The sequence below is a fragment of the Bombyx mori genome, chromosome 25, assembly GCF_030269925.1.
Source record: "Bombyx mori chromosome 25, ASM3026992v2".
Taxonomy (NCBI): Eukaryota; Metazoa; Arthropoda; class Insecta; order Lepidoptera; family Bombycidae; genus Bombyx; species Bombyx mori.
The window spans coordinates 12219018-12246415 of NC_085131.1; the positions used below are offsets into that span (position 1 = coordinate 12219018).

At 39.4% G+C, this 27398-nt stretch overlaps 1 protein-coding gene across 1 annotated transcript; it reads right to left on the minus strand.

The window, feature by feature from the left end:
* Positions 1 to 362: 362 nt before the first annotated feature.
* Positions 363 to 1806, minus strand: LOC119630581 (uncharacterized). The gene is made up of 3 exons (XM_038020446.2): positions 1602 to 1806; positions 448 to 1007; positions 363 to 374 (listed from the first exon to the last, which is right to left on the minus strand). Exons 1-3 carry the CDS (start codon positions 1804 to 1806, stop codon positions 363 to 365), a joined length of 777 nt encoding a protein of 258 aa, XP_037876374.2.
* Between the last annotated feature and the right edge of the window lie 25592 nt (positions 1807 to 27398).

Genomic DNA, 27398 nt, shown 5'->3' on the forward strand with positions numbered 1-27398 from the left:
ATCGTTAATAATATTCTCTATCCAGTTGTATTTTTCTTGGGTTCCCTTGGTATTTGTGTTCTTTTTGAAGTCTGTGAGTTTATCTCTTAGGTTGGCCACGAGTTGTGCCATTTGGTGCTTGCTGAGCTTACCGATTGTTAGTTCCTGTCTTGGTCTAGGTTTCTTTGGTTGTACTGATTTTATTTCAGCTCTAATTAGTTTATGATTCGTATTGAAGTTAAATTTATTAATGACGTCGAAATTTGTAAAGCAGTTCTTTGTATTGGTCATTATAAAATCTATTTCGTTTTTGGTTTTTCCATCTGGTGAAATCCATGTCCACATTTTCGTTGTGTTTTTTTTATATACTGAGTTTAAAATGGTTAAGTTATTTTCTAGTGTAAAATTTATAAGTTTTTCTCCGTTTCTACTTCTAATTTTATTACTGTAAGTGAATGGTCCCAGTACTGTCTCTTCTCCTGGACGTTTAGCTCCAATTTGGCCATTGAAATCTCCCATGACGATTAAGTTATTGTGGGCACGTTCTTGGATAGTGTTATTTAAGTCAAGGTAGAATTCCTCAATTGTTTCCAGGTCAGATTGTTCTGTTGGTGAATATATTTGTACTATAGACCATGAATCTTTATATCCCGGTAACTTTAAATTCATCATTGCTATGCGCTCCGAGATACCTATAAATTCTTCTACAGATTTTTCAAGATATTTTTTGACGATGAAACCAACGCCATGGTGTCCTGGCGTCGTTCCAATGTGGTATAGGAGGAAGTCTGGCTGAGAAATAATTCTTTCACCCATTCTTCTTACTTCGCTGAGGCCGACGATATCCCATTTAATTTTATTTAAGGCATTTGTTAATTCTATAAGATTTTCTTCATTCTTCAACGTGAGTACGTTAAGGGCTGCGACGTATATTTTTGTATCTTTGTAGTTGTTTTTTTGTATTGTTGGAGGGTTGTGGTCTTTATCCCCCACGAGGACCAGTCGGCTTGGGGGAAGAGGTATTTCTTCTGTTTGTTTGTTTTCATAGTTTGTTTGGATTTTCCGTTTACCGGTTAATTGCTATTTTTTATTGAGTGTAGGTTTGTTGGTAAAGGAGTTCGATCTAGTTCGCATTGCATCGAAGGCATTTATCCTGCTAACTTTCGCAGAGCATAGTGTTTGCTGTTTTCTGGGTTGCCTTTTGGAAGGTGACGGTGAGATAGTTGGTTCCCTTTTCCTTTTTTCAGTGTTGGATTCTTTTACTACTAATTTGTCGTAAATCAGAAAAGCTATATTTCCCTTTTCTCTCTCTTCCTTCAACCGTGGTAGCAGTGCTTTTCTTTTCTCCAAAATTTCCTTCGAGTAATCCTCCGATACATAAATGTTTTTTAAGTTCTTTCTATTCTTCATAATTTCATCTTTTCTCCATGCATTTGTAAAGGAACACAGCACAGGCCTTGATTTATTCTGAACTATATTTTTTCCCAAGCGGTATATTTTGTTTATTTCGGATTGCTCTATATTTATGTTAAGAGCTTCTTTGAAGGTCATCTTAACATTATTAAATAGCTCCAATGTTGAATTTTCCCTCTCTTCTAGCCCGAAAATAATTATGTTGTTACTTTTCTTTTCTCTTTTCAAATATTCCATCTCTTTCTCTAGATCGCTAACTTTTTGTTTTAATTGTTCGTTTTCTTCAATGATAGGAGTAAGTTTCTCATCCATCCTATCCATTAAGTTTTTGGTAAGTGATTCAGTTAGTTCAGCTGTTTGTTTCTGCATTTCCATCTTCATATTATCAAATAACAGTTGGAACTGTTCTTCCATATTTTTGTGAAGTAACGTGGAATGGAACGCAGTATAGTAGGTGACACTACTTTTCATGCACCGGCAACACTAGAACCAATGCCAACCCAACAAACTGACATTAAGTATTTTTTTAGTTGTAGGGTAGAATCGTATTCTACTTGGCAGGTTTTGTGAAAGTTGTTGTGGATTTTCTTCTGCAGTTTTCTGAACAGATCCTGTTAATATTCCAAAGATTTATTTCTTCTGCGTCCCTCGAAGCACCAATTAAGTGGTTTTTAACAGTGTTGACGACTAAACCAACCTTTTACTATTTTTTAAATACGATTTGTTACAAATAGAATCACAGTGATGTTTACACTTCAACGGCCGGAACGGTGATGATGATGACGATTATAATAAGTCGATACAATCCACACTTAGTATAGTAGAAAGTAATACAGAAATAATAATGGGCCCCACGTTTTTATTTTAGTCTAATATGCCTAAAAGCTATTCTGCCTAGTACTAAAATATTTCTGAACTAGAAGGTCAAAATACCTACTTGTTATAGTGTGTGCTTAGTTTACCTACCAAGCAAACCCTGGTGTTAGTGTTCTTTCATGAACTGCCTTTCGGCCGCTGACATGGTTCATGTTATGACAACCACTACCATCAGAGATATTAATGACCGAGATGACCTACGTAGGTTGATAGGTAAGTAACTATTTATTTATTTTGTAGTTTTCAGTGCACATAAAATAAAACCGTTTAACTTAAAAGTTTTTTTACCGATTTTTATTTTCTTGTTTTTAGTATTTAGTGAAATTGTCTACCGAATATTCCTCATTGTATTTAATTCATTCAGTGCATCATTATTACATGGTTTCTTACCTGATAATTTAGTACAATCTAATTCCTCAACACATAGATAGCCCTTCCAGAGACTTGACTCGACTTAGAGCCACGTATGCTTGTCCTTCCTCAAACAATTTTGAGCCTAAATATACTACTGCATGGTCGACGGTGCTGCCCTGCATTTTATGGACGGTGGATGCCCATGACAAAGCTAAGGGCAACATCCTTCTTTCAGCCGTACCATAATTGAATTTTGCTGGAAACTGTATGGCTTTAGGGTAAATAACGTGCATGCCATTACATTGCACGCCGGCAAATCCCGAAGTGAAAACGCTGTGGTCACCTTAATGCCATGAAGCCCGAATAATTCTAGCAACGTTATTAATACTAATGAATACATTTGGAATTTCAATTCTTTCAGGTTCACCGTTTTCAGGTATATCTGGCACACTAAGTCGTATTAAGTCTTGTTCACTAATCTGGACATTTTTGTCAATGCGTACATCTCTATAAAGTGGGTTATTTCTAGTTAACCATCTTAAATCGCTGTAGAATTTTTCGCGAGATATTGTGAACTCTCTTGTGATGTTCAAATTCTCCAAACGTTCTGTAACTACAACGATACCCACCTGGCTGGAAGATCTTGGAAGCATATTAGGTAATCTTTCACTGACCTCAAAGATATCTTGGGCAAACAACACTGCTTGTCCGCGGAAACCGTACTGCCCGTATAGCCCAGTAAATTTTACGATTTTAACAAGCGGGATGATTCTACACAGCAGTCGCTGCTCTGCTTGCGTCAGCGCTTGAATCTCATCTGGTATTGAACCTGGATCCAGATTATTCCAGTACGCATTTGATGGTGCTATTGTTTTATTACTGGTCACATGTGTTTGGCAGCGCGAACATAAAGGTAATGTTGTTTTTGAAGACAGTTCTGCAGGTAGATATCCTAATACAGCTGTGTTGTAACGTACAGTATGAATTTGGTTAGGATATCAATGCTTCGTGCAAATGTCACAAACGTGTATACACGATGTGTTAATGGCATTTTCAAACGCTTGTACATGATATTCAGCTCTGCGTTGCTGTGCACGCTCACGTTGGTTATTTAACCTGTCGTGGCGTTGCTCAGGTGTTTCTGAAGCTTCTAACTCATTTCGTCTCTCACGCCGTCCTGTTAACCTGGCCTCATGTTGCTCAGGTGTTTCTGACGCTAATAGCTCTATTTGTCTGTTACGTTGTAATCTTAGCCTGGACTCATGACGCTCAAGTGTTTCTGACGCTATTAGCTCTCTTCGTCTGTCACGTTGTGATGCTAGCCTAGACTCATGACGCTCAGATGTTTCTGATGCTAACAACTCTCTTTGTCTGTCACGTTGTGATGCTAGCCTGGACTCATGACGCTCGGGTGTTTCTGACGCTATTAGCTCTCTTCGTGTCACGTTGTGATGCTAGCCTGCACTCATGACGCTCAGGTGTTTCTGACTCTACCAGCTGCCTTTGTCTCTCACGTTGTGCTATTAACCTGGTATCATGTTGCTCAGGTGTTTCTGTTGCTAACCGTTCTCTTCGTTTCTGTAGTCAACTGTGGGTTTCATTTTCACTTTCCTTTGCACGTTTCGTTCTATACTTTTCTTTTGCCTTTTCGAGCCTTCTTTTTCGTTGTGTAGCAGTTTCGTTTTTATTTTTGTTTGCTTTTTTATTTATTGTTGTTCCCACGATTAAGGGGCATTTTGACGGTCGACCCCGCCAGAAGTCCAGCAAAGGGGCAAGGCTTAATATACTACAAGATGCGCCCAATCTTGAGGGGGAAGCGCTGACGACATTACATTTTTACCCACCCTAATGCCATACAGTCCTCGGCACGTTTTAACCTATTATTTTCATCGCCGGATCATCATGCCATCGTCTTTAGTGACTGAGGTCGTAATCATCATGGATTAGGATCGGAAGACCCCCGAGATTCCCACCCTCCCGATCGTGGCCGTACGCCGGCGAAATTGGATCAGTAGATGTTTAATGTCTGTTTCTGATGTTAAATATAAGGGAAGCCAAGGGAGCGAGCTCCGGGGGAGAAACAGACGGGCCTGATCTACACCCTTACCGCTGGACTACTGTGCAAGGCTCAACCAACGCCGCCCCCCATGACGGACGTCATCTGATTGAACCTGGTCCAGTTCATATGCGATCCTCTCAACACTAATATTGTAACAGTCTGCAGTGTCGGTTCCCGAAGCCCGATTATGGTCCTCAACTCCTTATAAGAAGTCAGGCTCCATACTCCCCTCCAAGATAACGTGCACGAAGTGGCTCGCACGCACTCAGCTTTCGGAAGTCCTAGTCTACCTGCGACCAACTCAACCAGCTCCCCGTGATTCCCGTATTTGTTACGTTTCTCACGGTGGAGCTCGTCAAGCGATCGCTGGCCCGAGACCACCTGCACGTCCACGATCACTCCGACACCATCCCTGGAGGCGATAATATCCGGCTTACGGAGACCAACCGATGTCCGTAGCCTCGGCTCCAGCTCAACCGTCCACTTGTTCTCTTCCATGGCTTTCGCCACGAAAGATACAATCTTGTTGTGTCGTAGAATCCGGCTGCCGTGTGTTCTGTGACACTGTTGTAGGATGTGAGCCGTCGTCTCCCTAACCTTGCAACCAGCACGGCAGGTCAACGAAGACTCACCCCCACCTCTACGCCCACTCGATCCGCGAATGCGGGATGGGAGGGCGTTGATATGAGTGTGCACGAACTGCACGAAGTCCCGTCCGGTTATCTGCGCGCATCGCTCCCTAATCCACTTTGTGGATGTCGGGGTGCGTGTGGATTCGCGAAGTTCGCGTCCATCAACAGATGCGTGCAGATGTTCTCGCCAAAACAAGCGCACAGATGGTCGTTGCGTTGTGGAGTCAACACGGCTGAACCTGCGGAGCTGTTTCCAGGCCCACCGCAGTTTCTTACGAATCTTATCAGATTTGGCGGCGGCTCTTGCCACTGACCATGGTGACGAGTCGAGCCCCCCGAAACGCCTCACAATGAGGTCCGGGATGGTCGCTCGCACCGATGGGATCGCTAAGCCGCCGTCCTGAACTGCGGCGTGATAGTATGCCTTGGGCACATCCGCCGGTAGCCTTAGCCACTGTCCGACTGCTTTCCGGATTTGGACATCGAGCATTCTCAATCGGTCATCCGAGATGTTTCCAAGCACAAAACCGTGCTGGAACCTCGGAATCAGATGAGCTCTCAAAATCTCCAACCTCTGTTGGGGTTTGAGAGGTGCCCTTGAGATATTATTCAGAGCACTACTGATACTATGCTCTAATGTCACGCATCCAGAGGCCTCAAAATCGACACCAAGATATCGCCACCGCTCAACACAACTCACCTGCCTGAGCGGCTTACCTCCAATATTGAAGGTTCGCTCAGTCAGGTAGTGATGCTTCTTGCGGTGGCCATCCGGTATCATAGACAGAACCGCGCTTTTCCTGCAATTCAGGCGTAGGCCCATCTGCCTACCGACACAGTCCACAGCAGAGATGGACTCCTGCATCCCTACCTTCGACCCCGCAAGCAGGACTAGGTCGTCAGCATAGGCCAGAGCGGACACGAGTTCCATCTCCAACCTATACCCGACCCTCTCCGGCAGGGAAGCCAGGATGAGGTCCATCACCACGTTGAAGAGTATCGGCGACAGAGGGTCCCCTTGACGAACCCCTCGTCCCACTTTTACAGGGCTGCTCATTTCATTGTTCACGGCTAAGGTGGTGGACGCCGTATCGTATAGGTGAGCAATGTAGCCGCAGAACTGTTCGGGCATGCCCCTCAACCTCAGCAATTCGACAAGTGCCTCGTGAGACACTGTGTCAAATGCCTTGGCGAAGTCTAGCACCGCCACGTGACATTCCCGCAGCTTCTTCCTGCTATCCCCAAGCACCACGTCCAGTACTGCGGAATTCTCCAGCGTACCGTCGGCGCAGATAAATCCGCGCTGTCGTGCATCAGGGGGGCAGCAAGCCAACAGCCTCCGGGCCAAGATGGAGTGAAAGTGTCTCAGGGGAATCGACGCGACCGAGATCGGTCGATATTCCCCCGGTCCACCTGGTCTCTCCACCTTAGGCACAAAGACGGTTCGGCACTGCCGTAGAATTTCGGGTATTTCGCCTCGTGCCATCCATGCATTGAACATTTCCGCCTTCAAGTGCACAGGAACCGCACGCCACTGACCCGAACGTATACCGTCCGGGCCCGGCGAAGTTCGCCAGTCAAAGCGGGAGGCCTTGATCTCTTCCACCGAGATCGGCTTCCACAGCTGGGTGTAGTCGCGATTGCCCCCGTGCCACTCCGCACGCCCTAGGGCGTGAAGAGCTTCCGGTGTAGGCCCAGGTGCATCGGACACTCTCTCGAGGATAGGTCGCCAATAGGTCTCCATCTCCTCGAGCGAGTGTCCGACACCCCCACACGCGCCATCGATCACCTCAGCTGCTGCTCTGCTGCGACACTTCTTGTACAGTTCCTGCACACGCGCGTACTCTGCTCTGCGCTTTTGTCTACTGGTTTTGTGGGCACTAGCTGTCCGATCATCGTGCAAATCGTTTCGCCGCCCTGCAGTCTTGGGTCTCATAGCCCTGCATGCTCGTCTTCTCCCCGCACCCTCAAGGAGTTCGGAGAGAACCCGAGCGGCATCGGGCGACATCTGACCGACTGCGGATGGATCATAGGCAGCGGCGTCTTCGGCGCATCGTTCCTCGCCCGCTTCCTCAGCTCCAGAAGCCCGCCGGAAGTCAGGCTCGGCCGAGCACCCCCCTGACGAGGGACCCGGCTGGGAACCAAATCGGGCAAGGTGCGCTTGCACCAATGCCCGATAAGGCTCCCTCCGCCGTTGTCCCTTAATCGCTTCCAGAGTTCTTCCAAACCCTGGAAGCGCGCCAAAGAGGTCTCCACCCGAGCACTGACCCCGCTCAGCGAGCAACCTGGCCTCGGTGCGAGCGAGGAGGTCGACTTCCTCGCCATGCCACCGCCGCTTCACCATCATCGGAGCGGCATCCGTATTGGTCTCAACAGGGTGGGCTCTACGCTTGTGGACACCCAAGCCCCTGTTGGTCGAAAAGGATCGTTCGCAGAACTGGCAGGTCCAACCAGGCGCATCCTGACCCACAGGATCTGCGCCGGCGGAACCCCGCACAGTCGGGTTATCACCTGTCCTCTCTGACTCCAGCGGGAGGCCAGAGGCTTCAGGTCTATTTTTCTTAATTGGACTTTTTGCAACAGTTATAACCCTCTGCGGTCGGGCTGCAAACCCAACCGCAGGGCTCGCCCGCAGGTATCGCAAGGCTCCTCCCGAAGGTACCTGCTAGGCTTGACGGTCCTCGCGGACCGTCCATCGGGGCTGCTGTCACGTGTTTACCACGTGTACAGCCATCCGGGTTACACCGTCCCCTAAGGGACAGTGCGGTGCTCGCCATCATCAGGAGGGATTGCTCCCCCCTGGTGGCGCCCCGGCCCACCTATCTCCGGATGACACTGCCCCCAGAGGGAGCAGTGCGGTGCACGCCAATAGGGGAGATTACTCCCCCCCGCTAGCGCCCCGGCCCACCTATTGCCCCGTTGCGTTCTAAGGCGGCACTTACGAGGGCTGTAGTCCCGCAATGGCTACACCAAGACTACGTGATTCAAGTGCTGCCCCTCCTCCCGTATCGGTCGATGTGCGGCGGTACCACGTGCAGGTTATGGGTAGGAGTGGGGCGTCGTGATCTCGGCCATAGTTTCAGACCGCTCTCTCTTACCCCATTACTAACAGGGGGGTGTATTGGTCCCGTCCATTCGATAACCAGCCACGAGTAAACAGGTACACCGTCCCTGTTATGAGCAACTAATTTCACTTAACCCGTTAGGGTTGGACGTATACTTGGCACAGGACATCGTCTCTCACACTTATAGTGAGTGACTCCGCCAGCCTCGGAGCCATTCACGTCCTGTGCACTATACTGGTGACCGCGCCACTGGTCACCAGATTAAGACGACTGGATTTGAATCGGAAAATCAAAATAATGCGTATCGCCCCTAAGAGAGTCATAGTTACTCCCGCCCTTAACTTGGGTGGTATAGCTACCGCTTACTAACGAGGTATCTAATTACCTTTTTTTTTATCTGCCCCTCTAACGTCACACAATCTTGGACGCAACTGTTCTCGACACGACTAATCATGCCCCCACCTAATACGCCATTTTGTAACTTGTAACACCTAATACGAAATTTTGACATAATGACAGTATTCTGCTAGTGTAGTCCTATTATTTGATACCCATATTGTGGTGGTTGTGGAAAAATATATACCTAGTCCGCCATATTGGAACGGCGTCCATCTTGAATTTTAAATTTGACATAATCATCGTGTTTTACTAGTGTAGCCATTTCATTTGATACCCATATTGAGGGGTTTAAGGAAAAATATGTAATCCGCCATTTTGTATCGGCGGCCATCTTAGATTTATAATGTCATTGATTTTATTATATTGTATTGTCATCTAAATTAAATTTGTGTACCAAATTTCAGATCAATCTGACAACGGGAAGGTGCTTAAATTTCAATTTCTAATTTTGACCCAAATAAATAAAAAACAAATTCCGTACAGGTCGAGCTAAATAAAACCGTTTAAAAAGATACATTAAATCAATAAAGAAAACATTACACACACTACGTATCATGTATTTGACGTACACACGCATGCATACTATTTATTGTCAAACTTTTGTTCTTGACGTCTGTTGTCAAATTGAGATTAAATATTGTTTGTCTTTGTTAATATTTTTATAGTGTAGTCTTGGCGAAATTTGTGATTATAGAAGTATAAAATACAATCATAATAGTGTACAAACTTACAATTCCAATTAATTATAGTCGAATTTCGACTACTGCGGGACCTCTAGTGCTCTATAAATTCAGTACAAAAATAATGACGTGATTATTAATCACGCCTAAGATATTTTTTTCTGGCAAATAAAATGAGTCGTCGTGGCCTAAAGGATAAGACGTCCGGTGCATTCGTATGAAGCGATGAACCGGTGTTCGAATCCCGCAGGCGGGTACCAATTTTTCTAATGAAATACGTACTAAACAAATGTTCACGATTAACTTCCACGGTGAAGGAATAACATCGTGTAATAAAAATCAAACCCGCAAAATTATAATTTGCGTAATCACTGGTGGTAGGACCTCTTGGGAGTCCGCACGGGTAGGTATCACCACCCCGCCTATTTCCGCCGTGAAGCAGTAATGCGTTTCGGTTCGAAGGGTGGGGTAGCCGTTGTAACTATACTGAGACCTTAGAACTTATATCTCGAGATGGGTGGCGCATTTACGTTGTAGATGTCTATAGGCTCCAGTAACCACTTAACATCAGGTGGGCTGTGAGCTCGTCCATCCATATAAGCATTAAAAAAAAAACGCAAATTTAGTTTGTTAAACGAGAAATCTGTTAAAAGTCATGTTGTGTTCCAAAAAATAAAAAAATAACAACAACCCGTTTAATACAAATGGAGATGGCGTTGTCCAGGAGAGAACAAGGTAAAAATAATAAAACATTTTAAGACTAACTCAGAGGACGCCGTCTGAAAACATTTTACCTTTTCTTGACCTCAACGCTGTGGTATGTAGCTGTTTGTTCTTTATTTATATTACGATTTCGTTCAAATAATAACTTCAATTGATTTAAAACAATTTTGTTATGATAACTTTGTTTATACAATTAATTTATATGGCAATTTGAAACTATGGATTGGGTTTCATTAATCATTATTTTAAAATCATTTTTAATTCATAATTTACTATTCGAAAGCGTCTGGGCGGAGTGAACAAAAAATCTAATGTTTTTTTTTTAATTTCATAACTTTTTTTTATGATTTTTTTAGGAACAAAGAGTACAGCTATAATTAAATAATAACTTTTTTGTTCAAAATGTTGCGTTACAGACTATATTTCTGTAACCTATCATTTTTTATATAAACCATCCCGATGCGTTATTTCATTCACCCTTCACTGAATTTGTTCAATGTGAATTACGTAAAATACGTGCCATTAAAATTTTTTGGTAAAATATCTGAAGTAATTGTTAATAATAATCATACTCATTAAATAAACGCCTAAAATGTCACTAAGAATCGTTGTAGTTCTAAAAACTTGAAACCATCGTAATCAAACAATAACCTAGACGCGCTTACATCAACTGATGTGACCATTACTCAAAGATCATTTGAAAGACTAAATTATTTGTCATCTGTAGAGGCAGCCAACAAATCCAAGATAAAGGAATAACGTCGTGCTATCATTTTTCAATAATTAAGACTTAAAAATTGGCGCAATTACTGATGGTAAAGCATAAAGCGAGCTGGTACGTATAGGTAGCTCCTACAAAACTCTCGCGAATTGATCTACAGACATACACCCATATCTTCAGACATTCCCTCAAATATTTCTCCACTCTAAATCAGCCGAGGACGCCTCGAGCATACCTCCAAAGCTTACTCAAGCTTGGTATTTAATTTTTACTCCAATAGTCCTCAACTCTACTCGAATGAGGTAGAGTCGAGGTATTGCGTCTCCATGACGTCGTTAGTTCGAGGAAAATTTGATTTAGCATGCATGCTAGCATGAAACCCATAGAGCTAGAATGAAAACCATAGAGATCTGTAGTCTATAGTCATTGTTTAAAGTCATAGTCAAGCTGCCACTGTCTGTTTGACACTACCTACCTACCTACCTATCAGCCTATGGACGTTCACTGCTGGACATAGGCCTCCCCCAAGCCTCGCCACAAAGACACTAGTCGCATTGAACTTGTTTAACTAGACTCAAGACGGTAGCGGCGATTATATATTTATTTAAAAACTAGCTGGCCCGCCAAACGTTTTGCCATATAAATTATTTCTAGGAAAGATAAATAACCTAGATACCGACTGCAGCGCCATCTGCCGGGCTGATTTGTAAATCTAAACCATTCTCGAGTCCACCTGAAGGTACACAGAAAATTTCATTAAAATATTATAATTGGTACAGCCGTTTAGGAGGAGTTCAGTGACAAACACACGCACATAAGAAATATATATAGAGATAAAAACAACATCAACATTCTCGCTGATATTACTGCTGGCTTCCTACCACCCTGCGTCCCGTACCTGCCAAGGCCGCAGACTTATATTGCACCAGTGACAAACTACGTCGGGCATTCAATAAAAGCTACGTTCAGTAACGTCTTGTCGGTTTTTTTTTTGTATCGGCCATTTGTAAAACGCCTAAAGAATTAAGCGTGCGGATCTTCGGAAAGGTGTTGTTGGGTATTGGCGAGAAAATAAATAGCTTAGAAATATATGTGTATTACTGGAGTGAAGACAGTTTTATGTAAATATCCAGTTAACATTTATTGTTCTTGATTACAGAGGTAAAGTAGTTAAATAGTGTTTTTGTGGTTAGTTTTTGATATTACATAGTAATATCATGTAATATCTTAACTCTGCCCCTGCCGATCCTAAGCTCGAATGAGAAAAGAGGAGCGTTGGCGTCGGTATGACACCTACCCGGCTGTAAAAATATAACGCCGAGCAATAGGCGGCGGTCAACTAACCCGAACTAGGGCTTCAGTAGCCCAGAGGAACTAAATCGCCTCTGAAATTCTGCTGTGGAAAGACACGGGAACCCACCACTAGTAATTTTCCCAAGAAAACCTTTACATATGTATTCCGTAAAAGTCACGATTCTCAGCACTGAGGAACATGGCGCGTTAGTTTGCTGTTGGTAGTTAAAAGGTCGAGCTAAGTAGCTGAAATTCTATTCAAGTTATTTTGAAAACTATTTCGGATAGATTTTTTAGGTACTCTTCTCGACTTTTATCCTCTGCTTCGCGACAAGAGTAAATACAATGTAGGTATCTATCGGCTTAAATGCGGGCTCATAAGGCGTCCGCAATAATTTGATTTTACTACGCGATGTTGTTCTTTCATTGCAGAAATCGTTTAGGTACAGGTTTTTTTATTGCCTTTGTAGGCAGACGAGCATACGGCTCACCTGATGGTAAGTGGTCACCGTCACTCATGGACGTCAGCTATGCCAGGGGCAGAGCCAAGCCGCTGCCTAAAATTGTATTTTCTAATATTGTATTGTCTTTCGAGGAGAGTATACCGTCTTATCTTTGATTCTAGATCTTATCTTATAGGCTTTGAATATATTGTGCTAAATAAATGATTAAATACAACTAATTTGTCTTTCTGCCGTAAAGTAGTAATGCGTTTCGGTTTGAAGGCCGTTGTGCTGTAAAAACTGAGACCTTACAACTCACATCTCAAGGTGAGTTGGGGCATTCACGTTGTAGATTTTTATAGGCTGCGTGCGGTAAATTAATACCAGGTGGGCTATCAGCTCGTCAAACCATTTAAGCAATAAAAAAAAAAAAGGGTTTGCCCAATGATCGATGGACAAATGTAAACACTGTCCATTTACCATTAAGTCTTCTGCTTTATACCTGAACAAGAGCTTTAACATCTAAGCATCGAAGAAATAAAAAAATAATAAAAAAACCAAAAATTACATTCATTTAACATCGGACGATCCGTGCGATCGTTCGCCTGTCTACATAAAAATTAAACGCGACTTAAAATTTTAATTTCCTTTAAAAAATTACAAGCGCTACAAACAAAGTAAGAGCATGAAAACATATTGAATTTGTATTCCACAAATTAAAAGTTTTTTTTGTTGTTATCTGAAATTTCGTCTTGAAATTTGGGAGTAAGAACGCTTCGGTAATGTGGTCACGTGCGGACCATTTCGCGTTACAAACAATGTTGGATATAGCCGCCCGCGGCCATTCTTTTAATTACTGCTAATTAGTGTTTAATGGTACATCCCTGTACAGCTTGCTACTAAATTTTTGTCTGACTTTAGTCAGTTTTACACGTAATATCGTTTAACAGATTATTAACCCATATGTAAAATCGCATTGAGATTCCCCGGATCTTCTCAGCGGGTTGCACCTCCGATCCGGTGGTAAATTCAGCGAAGAATTGGTCTTGCTGGGACAGATGTTAGCAACTTCTCCCAGGCTACCTATCTAGACCTACATGTCCAAAGAATCCAGAATAACTAGGTAACTGATAATTTGGCAGGATATTTGGTCGTGACTTTTGGATTCCGCTAACTTTTTAACACCGGATGTACCGTCACCTTGTTTATCACTTTACAGCAAAGTAACTCACTTATAAATATTTGATACGACTTAAATGCGTATCCTTCAAGTATTCCCTTAAATAATTAAAGCAACAACGAGTCTTTATACTAATGACCTTTCTCGAACTTAATGCCGAAACTGGGTCAGTGACGCTTCCCGCGAACGCTTCGTCCCACAAAAGGATCCGTGGGTCGCCTATCACGCGCCCTTATCACGGTCCCGAGTAAAGAAAAAAAGTAAAATAAAATTTACGATTGCAAATAAGTACGCATACAGACTACTGAAACTTCTCTGTTTTACTGTCCAGCAGTGCAAGAGCGTTGCAGTTACGCAACATACATAATTTTTGTAACGAAGCTCCTTATGGGACGATGTGGAGGGGTACCCTAACCGGGGAAAAAAACGTCCGTAACGTAAGATTTGTATTAGTAATGCACATAGTGTACGACTTAACTTTGTAAAGACGTACAAAAAATAGCATATTTTTTTTCATTCATTGACCACGATCTCAGAGCGTTCATTTGCGCAATACATTAACTCTTATGCAACCAATCGTGAATGAAGTGTACCACAATAAGTTCGCACGTTACCGAACCACCCTGAGTTGTTACGAAACTTCTAGTTTTATTTTCTTTATACCTCGAATATAACCTAAAATTAATATTTTTATAATAAGGAACTTCGTCCCTATCCGGTGTCCCACGACACCACACATCTTTTTTGTTTATGATCGAGACAATCGAAGGATAAACAGTCGCGGTTTCCCTAAGCATGTGATTTCGGATCATCCAGAACCACTATCGGTGCTTTTAGGCATTCCAAGCACCGGTCATTGTTCTCGTCGAATACGATGAAGGGTTTGTCGTGCAACTGAACCCACAGTCACAGTCCACTGAGTTTCACGCCGGATCTTCTTAGTGGATTGCGATCCTGATCCGATGGTAGGTTCAGCGAAGCGCTGCTCTTGCTAGTGTTAGTAAAGTCTACTAGGCTGAGCTCAGTGAGCAACCACCTCTGCCTTCGGTGAAGATAGCATTTAAGCTCACAGACGTCCTCTACTGAGCATCTCCCAAGCCTCACCACAATGCCCATTTATATGCACACAGTGATTAATCCTGATAGATACGGCAACGTATACTGCACTAAAAATTTGAAATTATCGGTCTCTAAGTGATCACTTGATCAAATCAAAATCAAAAAGTTTATAAATGAAAGTACATACTTGTTGAACGTCAAAAAGAACTACCGCCAATTCACAAAAAATACCTTCCGTCCTGAGAAGAACTGGCAAGAAACTGAGCAGGCATGTCTTTTTTTTTTAATATTAGGTATTTTTTTAAATATTGGATTTAAAAAAAATATACATTCATTTTTACAAGGAGTTTTACAACGTAACAATTATTGCAATATTGAAATGCCCAGAGCGAGCAACTCAGTCCCAATTTGTGCAATCTTCTAGATAATCATTGACGTTATAGTATACTTTATTGCAGTCCAGCACATAGCCTTTGTCCACGAGAACTTTTACGATTGACCCAACCCTGAACAACAATTCAACAATGCATAAAGATATACTCAGATAAAACAAAATAAAGCGTAGTCGAAGCATTTAAATCTAGATCGAAATTCACTATTCCCTTCATATTTTGCCATAATTAACGTCATTGACATATTTCCTAGGACGGTAGAATACAAATTCTACATTTTTTTTTATTGCTTAGAAGGGTGGATGAGCTCACAGCCCACCACCTGGTTTTGAGTGGTTATTGGAGCCCATAGACATCCACAACGTAAATGCGGCATCCACCTTGAGATATAAGTTCTAAGGTCTCAGCATAGTTACAACGGCTGCCTCACCCTTCAAACCGAAACCCATTACTGCTTCACTGGATAGTGGTACTTACCCATCCGGACTCACAAGAGGTCCTAACATCAGTAAGAAATATATTTAAGGTGATAGATAATATCGTTTGAAATTACTCTATAGCGTAATCTAAAAGTCTAACGCTCAATAAAATGAACATTTATGTATATGTGTGTATGTACGTATGTACATTTTATATAATTATTGCCTTTAAAGCATAGGAGTATACGGCCGACCTGATATGATGGGTACCGTAACTTATAAACGTCTTCAATGCAGAGGGTATGGTCAAGTCACTGTCTACCGCTGTGTAGACAAAAAACTTCAGTATATAATCCAATAACTATTATGGACAGTTAATAAAAGGACATCAGAGCCGGGAACAAAAAACTCGTTTTGTTTCAAAGCAAAATCAAATTAAAATTTTAAATTCAAACGCTAATTCAAATACAGGGCTATTGGTATTCTCTGTGTTTCACATTGTCAATACGTTACCGATTGGATAGAATTGCTATCTACATATAGGTACAAGGTAAACTAACTATTATTTAACTACAGTTAAAATGTCAAAATGAACATTCTATTGTATTAAGAAACAATAATAATTGTATCTAAAATGTGTAATTAATGATAAAAAATATGTTATTTTTTGTACGTTATTACAATGTTGGTCGTACACTGTGTGCATTACTAATTTGTACGTTGTTACAAAGTTAAGTCGTACACTGTGTGCATTACTAATAAAAATTTTACGCTACGGACGTTTTTTCCCGGCTAGGGTACCCCTCCGCATCGTCCTGTAAGGAACTTCGTTCCAAAAAAAAAAACTTGAATATGTTTTTTTCTAATTCGTTTTTCTAATTTTAAGTTCCCTTTCTGTAACGTTTCTACACTATATTTTTGTTTTGCACATGGCTCACCTGCGAGAGGTAAATAAATGCAAATTGCTTGGAGCACTCTCTTCGTCCCTCTCCCCCTCTTTAAATGCTGACGCCCCTGCTCTCTTTTCGGACTGTGAAAATAGTTTCACATGCCTATTTAGGTGTTTGAATTAGATACTAATTGTACGGTTTGCATAAACAACCCTCTGCTGTGATAACGATAACAACTTCAATGTTAAGTAATTGTTTATTGATAAGATTATAGTAACTAGAGGTCCCGCAGTAGTCGAAATTCGACTATAATTAATTGGGATTGTAAGTTTGTATAGTATTATGATTGTTCTTTATACTTCTATAATCACAAATTTCGCCATGACTACACTATAAAAAATATTAACAAAGACAAACAATATTTAATCTCAATTTGACAACAGACGTCAAGAACAAAAGTTTGACAATAAATAGTGTGCATGCGTGTGTGCGTCAAATACATGGTATGTAGTGTGTGTAATGTTTTCTTTATTGATTTAATGTATATTTTATGCATTATTTTAAAAACATATTAGCATTGTGCACTTCTTCTCTATATTCTCTATAGGTGTGGAAAATTTCATACTCCTCCGCCCGCACGATTTTCGTAAAAAGGGATACAAAGTTTTTGATTCACGTATTAATATATAGATTGATTGATGTTTATATGATTCAATTATATAATGCGAGTACGCGACGCCTTGTTACAGGAACTAACTACATCCGTACGTAGTAAAATGTGCGCCCTTACCCGTACGCTAATGATTACGGAAAAATTGTCAAAAAGTTATTAATGCTAATCGAATATGAAGTATTTTATGGTATTTGTATTACTATGAACGCATTCTAATACTGTTTCTTAATTTGTAGGTTTCTATGTACTTTATATTATGTTGATATATTATTATGATCAATTAATGTACAAATATGAAGGCTACGCTTATATAAGGAACTGAACTCTCGAAATATATATTTTTGAAATAAATATTCGATCTTTTAGCACAACATTTAGATGTAGACGAAGAAAATCACGATCGTCCGTGACCACGAAAACTTTGAAGTCGAAATATTGGAGAAAGATTAAAACAAAAAACGCAAAATTTAACTTTGAAACTAATTTCAATAATTTGTATGACTCGTAAAACCCATACAGTTGTGTTTGAATTATATAAATAGCTTTAAATACAAATTACAATTAATAAATTCAGAGATTTTTTTTTGTTACATTTTGGCGGGATTTTCTTTTCGTCCACAGATCATATAACATTATGATAAAGAGCTTTTTTTTATGATTGAAAGATTACTGGTGGCCCGGAGGCCTTTCCAGCTTCACCAGGACAGGTGGGCGAGCAAAGGCTCAGCCAGGAGTGGTGGGATTTGTTAACAACTGCCCGAGCGCCTCTGAAAGAGACCTAACAACTCAAGAGCAATTGCTTCGCGAATGACGATAAAGAGCTCTGCCAGTGACCAATTTATAAAAAAAAAAAACTCTGGCCCAAATTAATAATTAATACCAGCTAGAATATTATTTTCGCCTACCGTTTCGCTGGCAGCCTAAGGGCTATATCCCAGCTACGCCCGGACGGGAGCTACAATAAAGTATAGTACACCAAGGGAGAAAAGTTGGACATTTCCTCCCGCGTGTAAAAATCACGCCGAAAAATCAAAGGCCGAAAGTTGGACATTGTAAAAAACTGGTAAAAAATTATAAAAAGCACTTATAAAAATAACAATTTAACTGTTTTTTAATTTTTAAATAAACTACTACTAATTGAATAAGAACTGTCTGATGAACTCATCTTTGTTTAGTACTTCACTATTAAATTTTATTGCCTTTTGTTTATTTTACTTTTACACTAAACACAATATTGCAAATTACCCGAGCACAACAACGGCGGAGAATTTTAGATGCGTGAGAGCAGACGTAGACACTAACGCGCATGCGCACTTGTCAGTACCCAGGGAGAAAAAGTTAGACTTTCTTCCCTGTGCCTGGACGAAAACTGAACTTTCGGCGTCGGTAGGAGAAAAATACTATTTACTCGGGCCGGAAACATGTTTCATTGAAAAAAAAAAACAATCCATTTTCAAATAATCGCCTCATTTACGTGCCCACGCCGCATTCGACGCTTCAAACGGCAGTTTTTACTTCCTAAAAACCATAGCAATCATTACGATTGGCCAATAGTACTAATGCACCGACATTAACCCGAGTGCCGCTAAAAGGGTGTCGGTGTTGAGTCGTAAATTCTGACCACACCGAGTTTTTGTAATGTAAATCCCACTATGAGTACTTTGTAGGAGAAGTGGTTTGCGTAATAGCATGATTTTTTTATTAGAGCATCGGTTAGAGCATTGATCTCTGTTCGTGTTAGACTGTAAATACGAATGATGTTATTTACATATAATTAGTTAAAAGCTTCCAATATTAACACTTTGATCAGTGATATGTGTCTACTGGTGGTAGGACCTCTTGTGAGTCCGCGCGGTTAGGTACCACCACCCTGCCTATTTTTACCGTGAAAGCAGTAATACGTTTCGGTTTGAAGGGTGGGGCAGCCGTTGTAACTATACTTGAGACCTTAGAACTTATATCTCAAGGTAGGTGGTGTATTTACGTCGTAGATGTATATATGCTCCAGTAACCGTTTAACACCAGGTGGGCTGTGAGTTTGTCCACCAATCAAAGCAATAAAAAAAGGTTTAAAATATTTAAAAATTTGTATCATATTTAAATGGCAATGGATAAGACCACAATAGTCAGTGACTATAAGAACTGTGTTATTAGTAAAGTCGGAAATAATAAGCGTGATATTAAGCGATAGAATATTTTATTTATATTTTAATTAGCAAATTTAAAAAATTGTAATTGTAATTTAATTATTAATTGTAATTGTAATTTAATTTAAAATTGTAATAAAAAAAAAATAAAAAAGAAAAGAAAAAGGAAGTAAAATATATTTTCTGTAAATTCTGTTGATTTCCCGAAGGAGAATTGCCGATCCATTTAGCTATAAATGGTTACCTGTTTATTACCCACCTATTAACGTCAAAATCTCAATTGTATTGTTACCGCTATTCAACACTTCATCGCGACAGGGCGGCGATATGGGTGCGATAACAAGACGACGGCACTGAGTTAGTTGTAAGGACCGCAACTCGATAAATAAGTCGGCAGTCAACTACAAAAAAATATATATATATAGTTACCAAGCTTGGAAACTGGTGTACAGCGTCCGCAACGAAATTTCCAACTTGGTTTACGACTCTGAAGTCGCAAAACCGCTTACCGCATAATTCTAGAAACTTCCCAATTAGTTATTCCGCACACAAACTACGGGCATTCTGGTTGGTTCCCCTTTTTGCGTGGATTCTTGAGAGATTCTTGAGACTTAAGACGTTATGATGTCAAAAGAAAATTTAACTGTTTCGACGGATTGATGGCCGATAGTCTGGCCAGGGATATATTTCTTCAACTTTGATTCTGGAGCAAGCTAATGTGAGCGCTATAACATGTTTCCCTTTAAACAAGACTTGTGGAAAATATGCAGCGGTCCTGGTTGACTCCTGGCATTGCTGACGGCCATAAATGACGGTAACCACTCACTGATAGACTCCTTGCTTGTCTATGTTACTAGAGGGGTAATAAAAAGCATTATTGGTGATATCAACTCACATCTCAATTTAGATGATCTTAGATGTCAAGACGATACAATTATAGTCCAACCAAATATAGATAGATATATCAGATGACCTTTTTTTATGAGGCATTTTTGTTGATACACTTACATAATTATGTCAACTATGCTAGTATAAATTTTGTAATTTTTATTCAGTACTTGAATTCTCCGTGAGATAGTGAAATTTAAAATGCTTGTTGCAAACCTTGTTTCTGAACTGACGTGAGATACTTTTGCCTTGATCAACACTATTTAGATTAAGCATTTTATGTGACAAAAAATCAGTCACCATACAAATTGTGAGAAATAACAACAACAGGCAAAAAACGTTCTATTATTCTATATTTAATTTTTTTCCTGTACAATGCTTAAATGTGTCATTGATTGGTTTAACAATACCTTAAGCATTTCCTCCATGGATTCCGGTTTCAAGGGTAGGACTAGTGTGGCAAAGGGATTTTAAAATAGGCAATTCGGTAAGGGAATTCGCGTTGCGTTGCCTATGAGCTCATATAGTTGCTCTACACAAGAGTATCAGTCATCACAGAGTTCCATTATTAAATCGTTTGAATGGTTCTATTTAATCTCCATTACGTTTTTCGTTCCACACACGTTCCAATTTCGAGTTTAAATGCACAGAGCTTTAGTGCACCTAAGCCCAGTTTTAGTGAAAGGGTACGGGGAACAAAAAACGGTAAGCCCGGATTAACAGTGGCCTCAGCGTGGCTCGTGATATTTCTGAGGCAAGATGCATTAGGGCGCAGCCCGTGTGGTCTTTGTGTAAGTGGAGAGCGAGTGGTGTGTGGATGGCGACAGGTTTTGTGATTCATTTATTTACGGGAAGCTTTTACTGATGTTTCTATTATTTATGTATTGCTTTTTTTATTTCATTTTCTTCAGATTTTGCATCCATATTACATTCATAAATAATAACATTTCACATATAATACCAAAATTAAATAAAAACAATAACTACAATTTCGTTATAAAATAAAAATAACAATAAAAAAGCAAAAAATAGGAATGTATGTCGAAACTACCTTAACCAAGAGGCTGGTTTGGATCCATAGTGCTCAACATTCACACGTGTCCAGTGTTGAATTATTGGGTAATTTATTGGGTAGTTTTCAGCTTAATGGCTGAACGAGCTGTAGGTCCAGCTGATGTCAAGTGGTTACAGGAGCCCACAGACGGCCATTCATGGCAACGTGAATACCATTAGCGATCATGAGGCATAGTCTCAATTGTATCATTCAACGCGTGTCTGAACCTTCGAACCGGCAACTGCTTTGCAAACGAAATAGGCTGGTTAGTGGCAGCTGGGCGTGCGGACTTCAATAAGCTGTACCAGCAGTAAATGAAGATTGGTGAATGCTTTTTTTTATTGCTTAGATTGGTGAACGAGCCCACAGCCCACCTGGTGTGAAGCGGTTACTGGAGCCCATAGACATCTAAGACGTAAATGCGCCACCCACATTAAGATATAAGATGATAAGCCAAAACGCATTTTTGCTTCACGGCAGAAATGGGCAGGGTGGTGGTACCTACCCGCGCGGACTCACAAGAGGTCCTACCACCATCATGCAGTGCTCTGGTAAAAAATTCAGAGAATGTTTCTGCTTAATTTCCGCGAATCCCTTTAGTTGCATTTTGCGAAATCAGTGGGAAGAGATGGGTTGGTGTTACTTTAGGCCACCGTACAGACAAAAATTACTAATAATAACTTTTTTATTTGTACTAACTACTTTTGTATCAACTTCAATAGTATTTTTTTAACCTCAGTGAACAAACTTTCTGCCACGGAATTACCCATTGTCAGCAGTAAACTGATTTAAATGTGAAATTACACTAGATTGGTTTGTGACCTCCATTTTTTTTTTCAAAAAATATTAAACAACATTTTTTAAAGTTAACTTTTTTAATATTGTGAAAATCACTGAAAAATCTTTAGGGAGAGAGTTACCGAATTTACGGAGTTTGACATATTTCATGGAAAACTAGTCTTTGTGAAACAAAGTAAGCACAGATTAGCAGACTTCTCTGTGGCTTGTGATATTTTTGTGGCCAGGCGCATTATGGCGGCCAACGATTGGTCCGTGTTTTAAGTTGAAGCGAATAAGATTCTAATTAAAAGATTACTGTGGTTTTCTAACTAAATGTACATTGTAAATAATTAAAGTGACATTGAAAAAGTCTTCAATTCAACTGGTACTTGATTTAAATTGAAGATACTTGATAATTGAAAAATTTGATGATGTCTTTAATGAATGGTGGTTCTGTAGGTAGTTTATTTATTGCTAATTAACGAACACTTTCACGGTCTACCTGGTTGCCAACGGAACCCGTAGACCAATTTGCCTACTGTACCAGGAATATGGACCTTACGTCCTTGAACTTACGTCCAACCTTACCGTAAGTGACCAACGTAGATAGGACCAACTTGAATACTTTTGCTAAATTTAGAAGTCGTCCTGGCCTAAAGGATAAGACGTCCGGTGCATTCGTGTTGAAGCGATGCACCAGTGTTAGAATCTCAGACGGGTACCAATTTTTCTAATGAAATACGTACTCAACAAATGTTCACGATTGACTTCCACGGTGAAGGAATAACATCGTGTAATAAAAATCAAACCCGCAAAATTATAATTTGCGTAATTACTGGTGGTAGGACCACTTGTGAGTCCGTGCGGGTAGGTACCACCGCCCTGCCTATTTCTGCCGTGAAGCAGTAATGCGTTTCGGTTTGAAGGGTGGCGCAGCCGTTGTAACTATACTGAGACCTTAGAACTTGTATCTCAAGGTGGGTGGCGCGTCTACGTTATAGATGTCTATGGGCTCCAGTAACCACTTAACACCAGGTGGGCTGTGAGCTCGTTCACCCATCTAAGCAATAAAAAAAAAACCCACTTAAAAACAAAAACAAAAATAAATAAATAAAACAGCGATTTTATTTCTCGTTTATTTTCTGTCTCCCAATAATTTTAGTGAAAACATTTTCGACAATTTAGAAAGATTACTATTTACATTATAATTATATAAAAACGAAACAATCATTATCATCATTACGAATATTTATAATAGAATTGTTAACTAGCAACAAAACTGGATATTTAATATCCGTCCAAATTAAACGCAAAACATTCGAAACAATTAAACTAGATTTTTTATTATTAGATAATTGAGTATGTTACCCATTTTTGTTAATTTTTTTTTGTTACATTCGATGATTTTTTATATATTTTTACATACATTAATATAACAAAGCCGCGTTTTTTAAACTCATACTAAGACTGTATTCCGAAAGGGTTCATATTAGATTTGTTGCCGCACAAATTCACTATTTAAATGTATTAAAAAAAGCTTATTAAATAAGGCTAGTCTTCAAGGTTTTTGTCCAAGGTTTGTAAGTGTTATAAATTAAGTATTTACAGCATAATTTCTAGAAACATATAGGTGAATGTGGCCTTTGAAAAGTTGAATTCAAATCCTTCAGTATTTTTATATATATTTTTAAAAAACTCAACTAAGCCTAATAATGTAAATTCAAGATAGTATTATTACAGAAACGGTAACAATAACGAATTATAATATATAAATTAGTATAGAAACCTGATTTACAAATATTGTTAGTTTAAATTAAAAAAAAAATTTAAGATTAATTAAAAAGAACATTTTTTTTTTGGTTTTGTACAGACCCTTACAAATCTAATGTACCTTAAATAAATAAATGTAATACAAGAAATTCAGTTTCAGTACACGTTTAAAATCACGGTTCATTAAAATACGAATAGGATTGCAATCATATAGTACAAAACATATTTACAATTCTCAAATCGTGTGTCTGTGTGTGTATGTTAATATTATTATTTACAAAATTCTTACAATGGACAAATTATCTCTACGTATTTTGGTATGTCTCTCGTATTTTATCAGTAGCCTTCTTTATGTTTACACATAGTTCTGGATAATAAAAAGAGAGTGGGAGAGAGAGAGACTTGTGACTTATCATTGTGTGCAAGGCGTCTCTAGATCATGTAGCGCCCGTGTGAAGTCATTACTTTAGTGTCCTGTAGTAATCGGTAAGAATGGAATAGGTAGAAATGTAACAGGGTCATTGATAGTGCCGAAGGCGGTAAAAGGCCCCTTAAAAGCTCTGTACCCATCCTGCACCATACGTAAAGCCCCGTCCTGTGCATCAGGAAACTGTGACATCGAAAGTTCGATCTTTAGCAGGAATCTATATTTATTTTACTGATTTCTTTTTATAAACTCCCATCATAAATGTAAATCAATTTGAGACACACATTTTACGAAACCGCCTTCAAGATTTAAGTTTAAAAACTTAAAAAATATCATTAAACTCGCTCATTCTCAGACCACACCACCAGTCGTACCCCTCACATGTATGCGACCATAAATTCAGTAAAATACCGAGACATACCCAGTCTTAGGTTTAACGCCCACTAAATGGAACGGTTACGATCATTATTTCGGTTCATGGAAATATTTAATTAATAAATGATTAAATATCTCTTCTTTTATTTTAAATATTATTTCACAAGAAATCGACATGTACCTAAATTTCTATATGTCTTAATCGGTTCAATAGTTCAGATGAATTTAGAATTCAAAATTATATTTCAGTATTTTCTAGCGGCTCAGTATTTTAAAGACTCGTTAGCAATAGGCTTGCTTGTTACTGAAACCGTTGAAGTCCATGAAAAATGCTAACGCAAATCGTAAATTCATCTAGTTTCGAAATAACAATTGACATGAAAGACTACAAAACAGCTTAAGAGCATTCTGAACGAAATTTCAGGACATTCTTAGGACTCGTATGGTACCGGTCGGTCACAGAGCCGACTCGTTCCGCTTAGTGGGCGTTCCGTTATCACATTTGTGATTATAATGACTAACTACCAGCTTCGTTCTATATTGTAGTTATTTTACATAATGTCTGATTGTTCGTGTGATATAAATGTAACATAGAATTGTTGTTTTCAATGACAACGCAGATTAGCCCATAATAAATAAAACAATTTTACATATAAATTTTTTTTTAACTTATTTGTATTGATTTTAAAATTTTAGCCTAGAATTTGTGAGCCCAAAGAATTCGTATTATAATAATTTCAGCGTAAAATAGATTTTAAGTCAAACATTGAAAATTTGTCAAAGAGAATACGTATTATGTAATTATACACAATATTGTTGAATTATATCGCAAGGACATGGCTACGGCGTAGCGTTCGTGCTACGATAATGAATTACGTAGGCGTCGTAGTACGTGTTTCGTAGGCAGCCGATAATTTGATTTGCTGTGTTTTAGAAGGTTTCCGGAAACTGTAAGATATTTTCAATCACTATTACTGCAGTTTACAAGGACACATTTAATGGTTACGAAGCAAATATTATATTATTAGAAAATAGTTTAATTTTTTTGAACGTCCTTTTTTCCCCCACGAGAATGCCGCATTCGTCCTTGAGATATGAGGTTGAACTGGTAATAGGATATTAGCTATAATACTCTTTAAGCCCTAACAATATAGTAATGAAGAGTAATTTGGCCATGCACGGGTGGGGGAGACTTTTTTTATTGCTTAGATTGGTAGACGAGCTTCACAGCCTATCTGGTGTTAAGTGGTTAGTGGAACTCATAGACATCTACAACGTAAATGCATAACCCACCTTGAGATATAAGTTCTAAGGTCTCAGTATAGTTGCAACGGCTGCCCCACCCTTCAAACCGAAACGCATTACTGCTTCACGGCAACAATAGGCAGAGTGGTGGTACCTATCCGTGCGGACTCATACTTGCCTATATTTGACGTAAAGCAGTCATGATATGCCGCTTCAAAGCTGTTCCAACTGCTAAATAATACAATCGACGTCATGTCGTGGCTTACATACCAGTACTTAATTTTATACATGTTAATTTTAAGCTTGAATGCTTTGTGTGTATTGTTGCTGTTGGTGTGTCTAAATAAATAAATAAATAAATAAAATAAGATGTCTGAAGGCGACAGTGACACTAAAATATGATGTCCATGGTCTTCTCCTAAAAGCTTAGATCTGTTATTCCTTGCTTACACTTGTGGTATCAACACATTCGACATTTACAAATCACTGAGCCAAAGTTACTAAATTCAATTTAATTCCGTTGCAACTTTGACAAGAGGTTTTTCAACCAAATAAACTTGTAGTTATCTCTCGATATTTAAAAACAATCAAATTAGAGAAATATAGTCGTTATTTTTGTGTGTGTGTGTGTGTGAAGTCTTTATAAACTACACAACGGATTTTGGTTCAATTTGATGTAAATAATTTCTTCTGGAAGGTTCACAAAAGCCCGCATATTCAAAGAAGGTAAATTTAAAGTTTTCTTTTAAAGAATTACACCAACCGAATGAATGAACCAAATGACGCCTCGCAACTTGATATTTTATTTAAGAGCTAAATAAAGTACTTATGTATTATTTGTAGAGTTGACAAGCTTTACGCAGAGCTTACACAATCGTCGAGATGAATCCGTGCGAAACCGGGACACGACGCTAGTGCTGATTTGTGTACGTGCAAAATTCATAGGCGACATTTATATAACGCGAACAATTCGTATGTTAAAATTTCGTTAATATGTTAAATATATTATTATTAGTATATTAATATTAATATTATAAATGTTATCATATTTCATATAAAACATTCTCATATACGTTAACGTTCTCACAACCGTCGAAATGAAAAAAACAAAAAAAAAAAAATGTAACAACGTAATTATTCAACATTCGTTTTAATCCATACCGATATCAATTTAATTTTAATATTTACAATTTTACAATAAAACAAACTTAAACATTTTAACACTAACTAACTAACAACTACTTTTATCCACAAGTTGGTTTCATTCTTTTCGCCTTTCAGACAGCTTAGGACTATGCGAGGCGTGAAAGGGTATTGTTTTTAAGCGACATTTTTGCAATTTTATACAAGAGCCATTTAATGGTTAAAACTAAAAAAAAAATATTTTATTTTATTGCTTAGATGGGTAGACGGCTCACAGCCCACCTGGCGTTAAGTGGTTACTGGAGCTCATAGACATCTA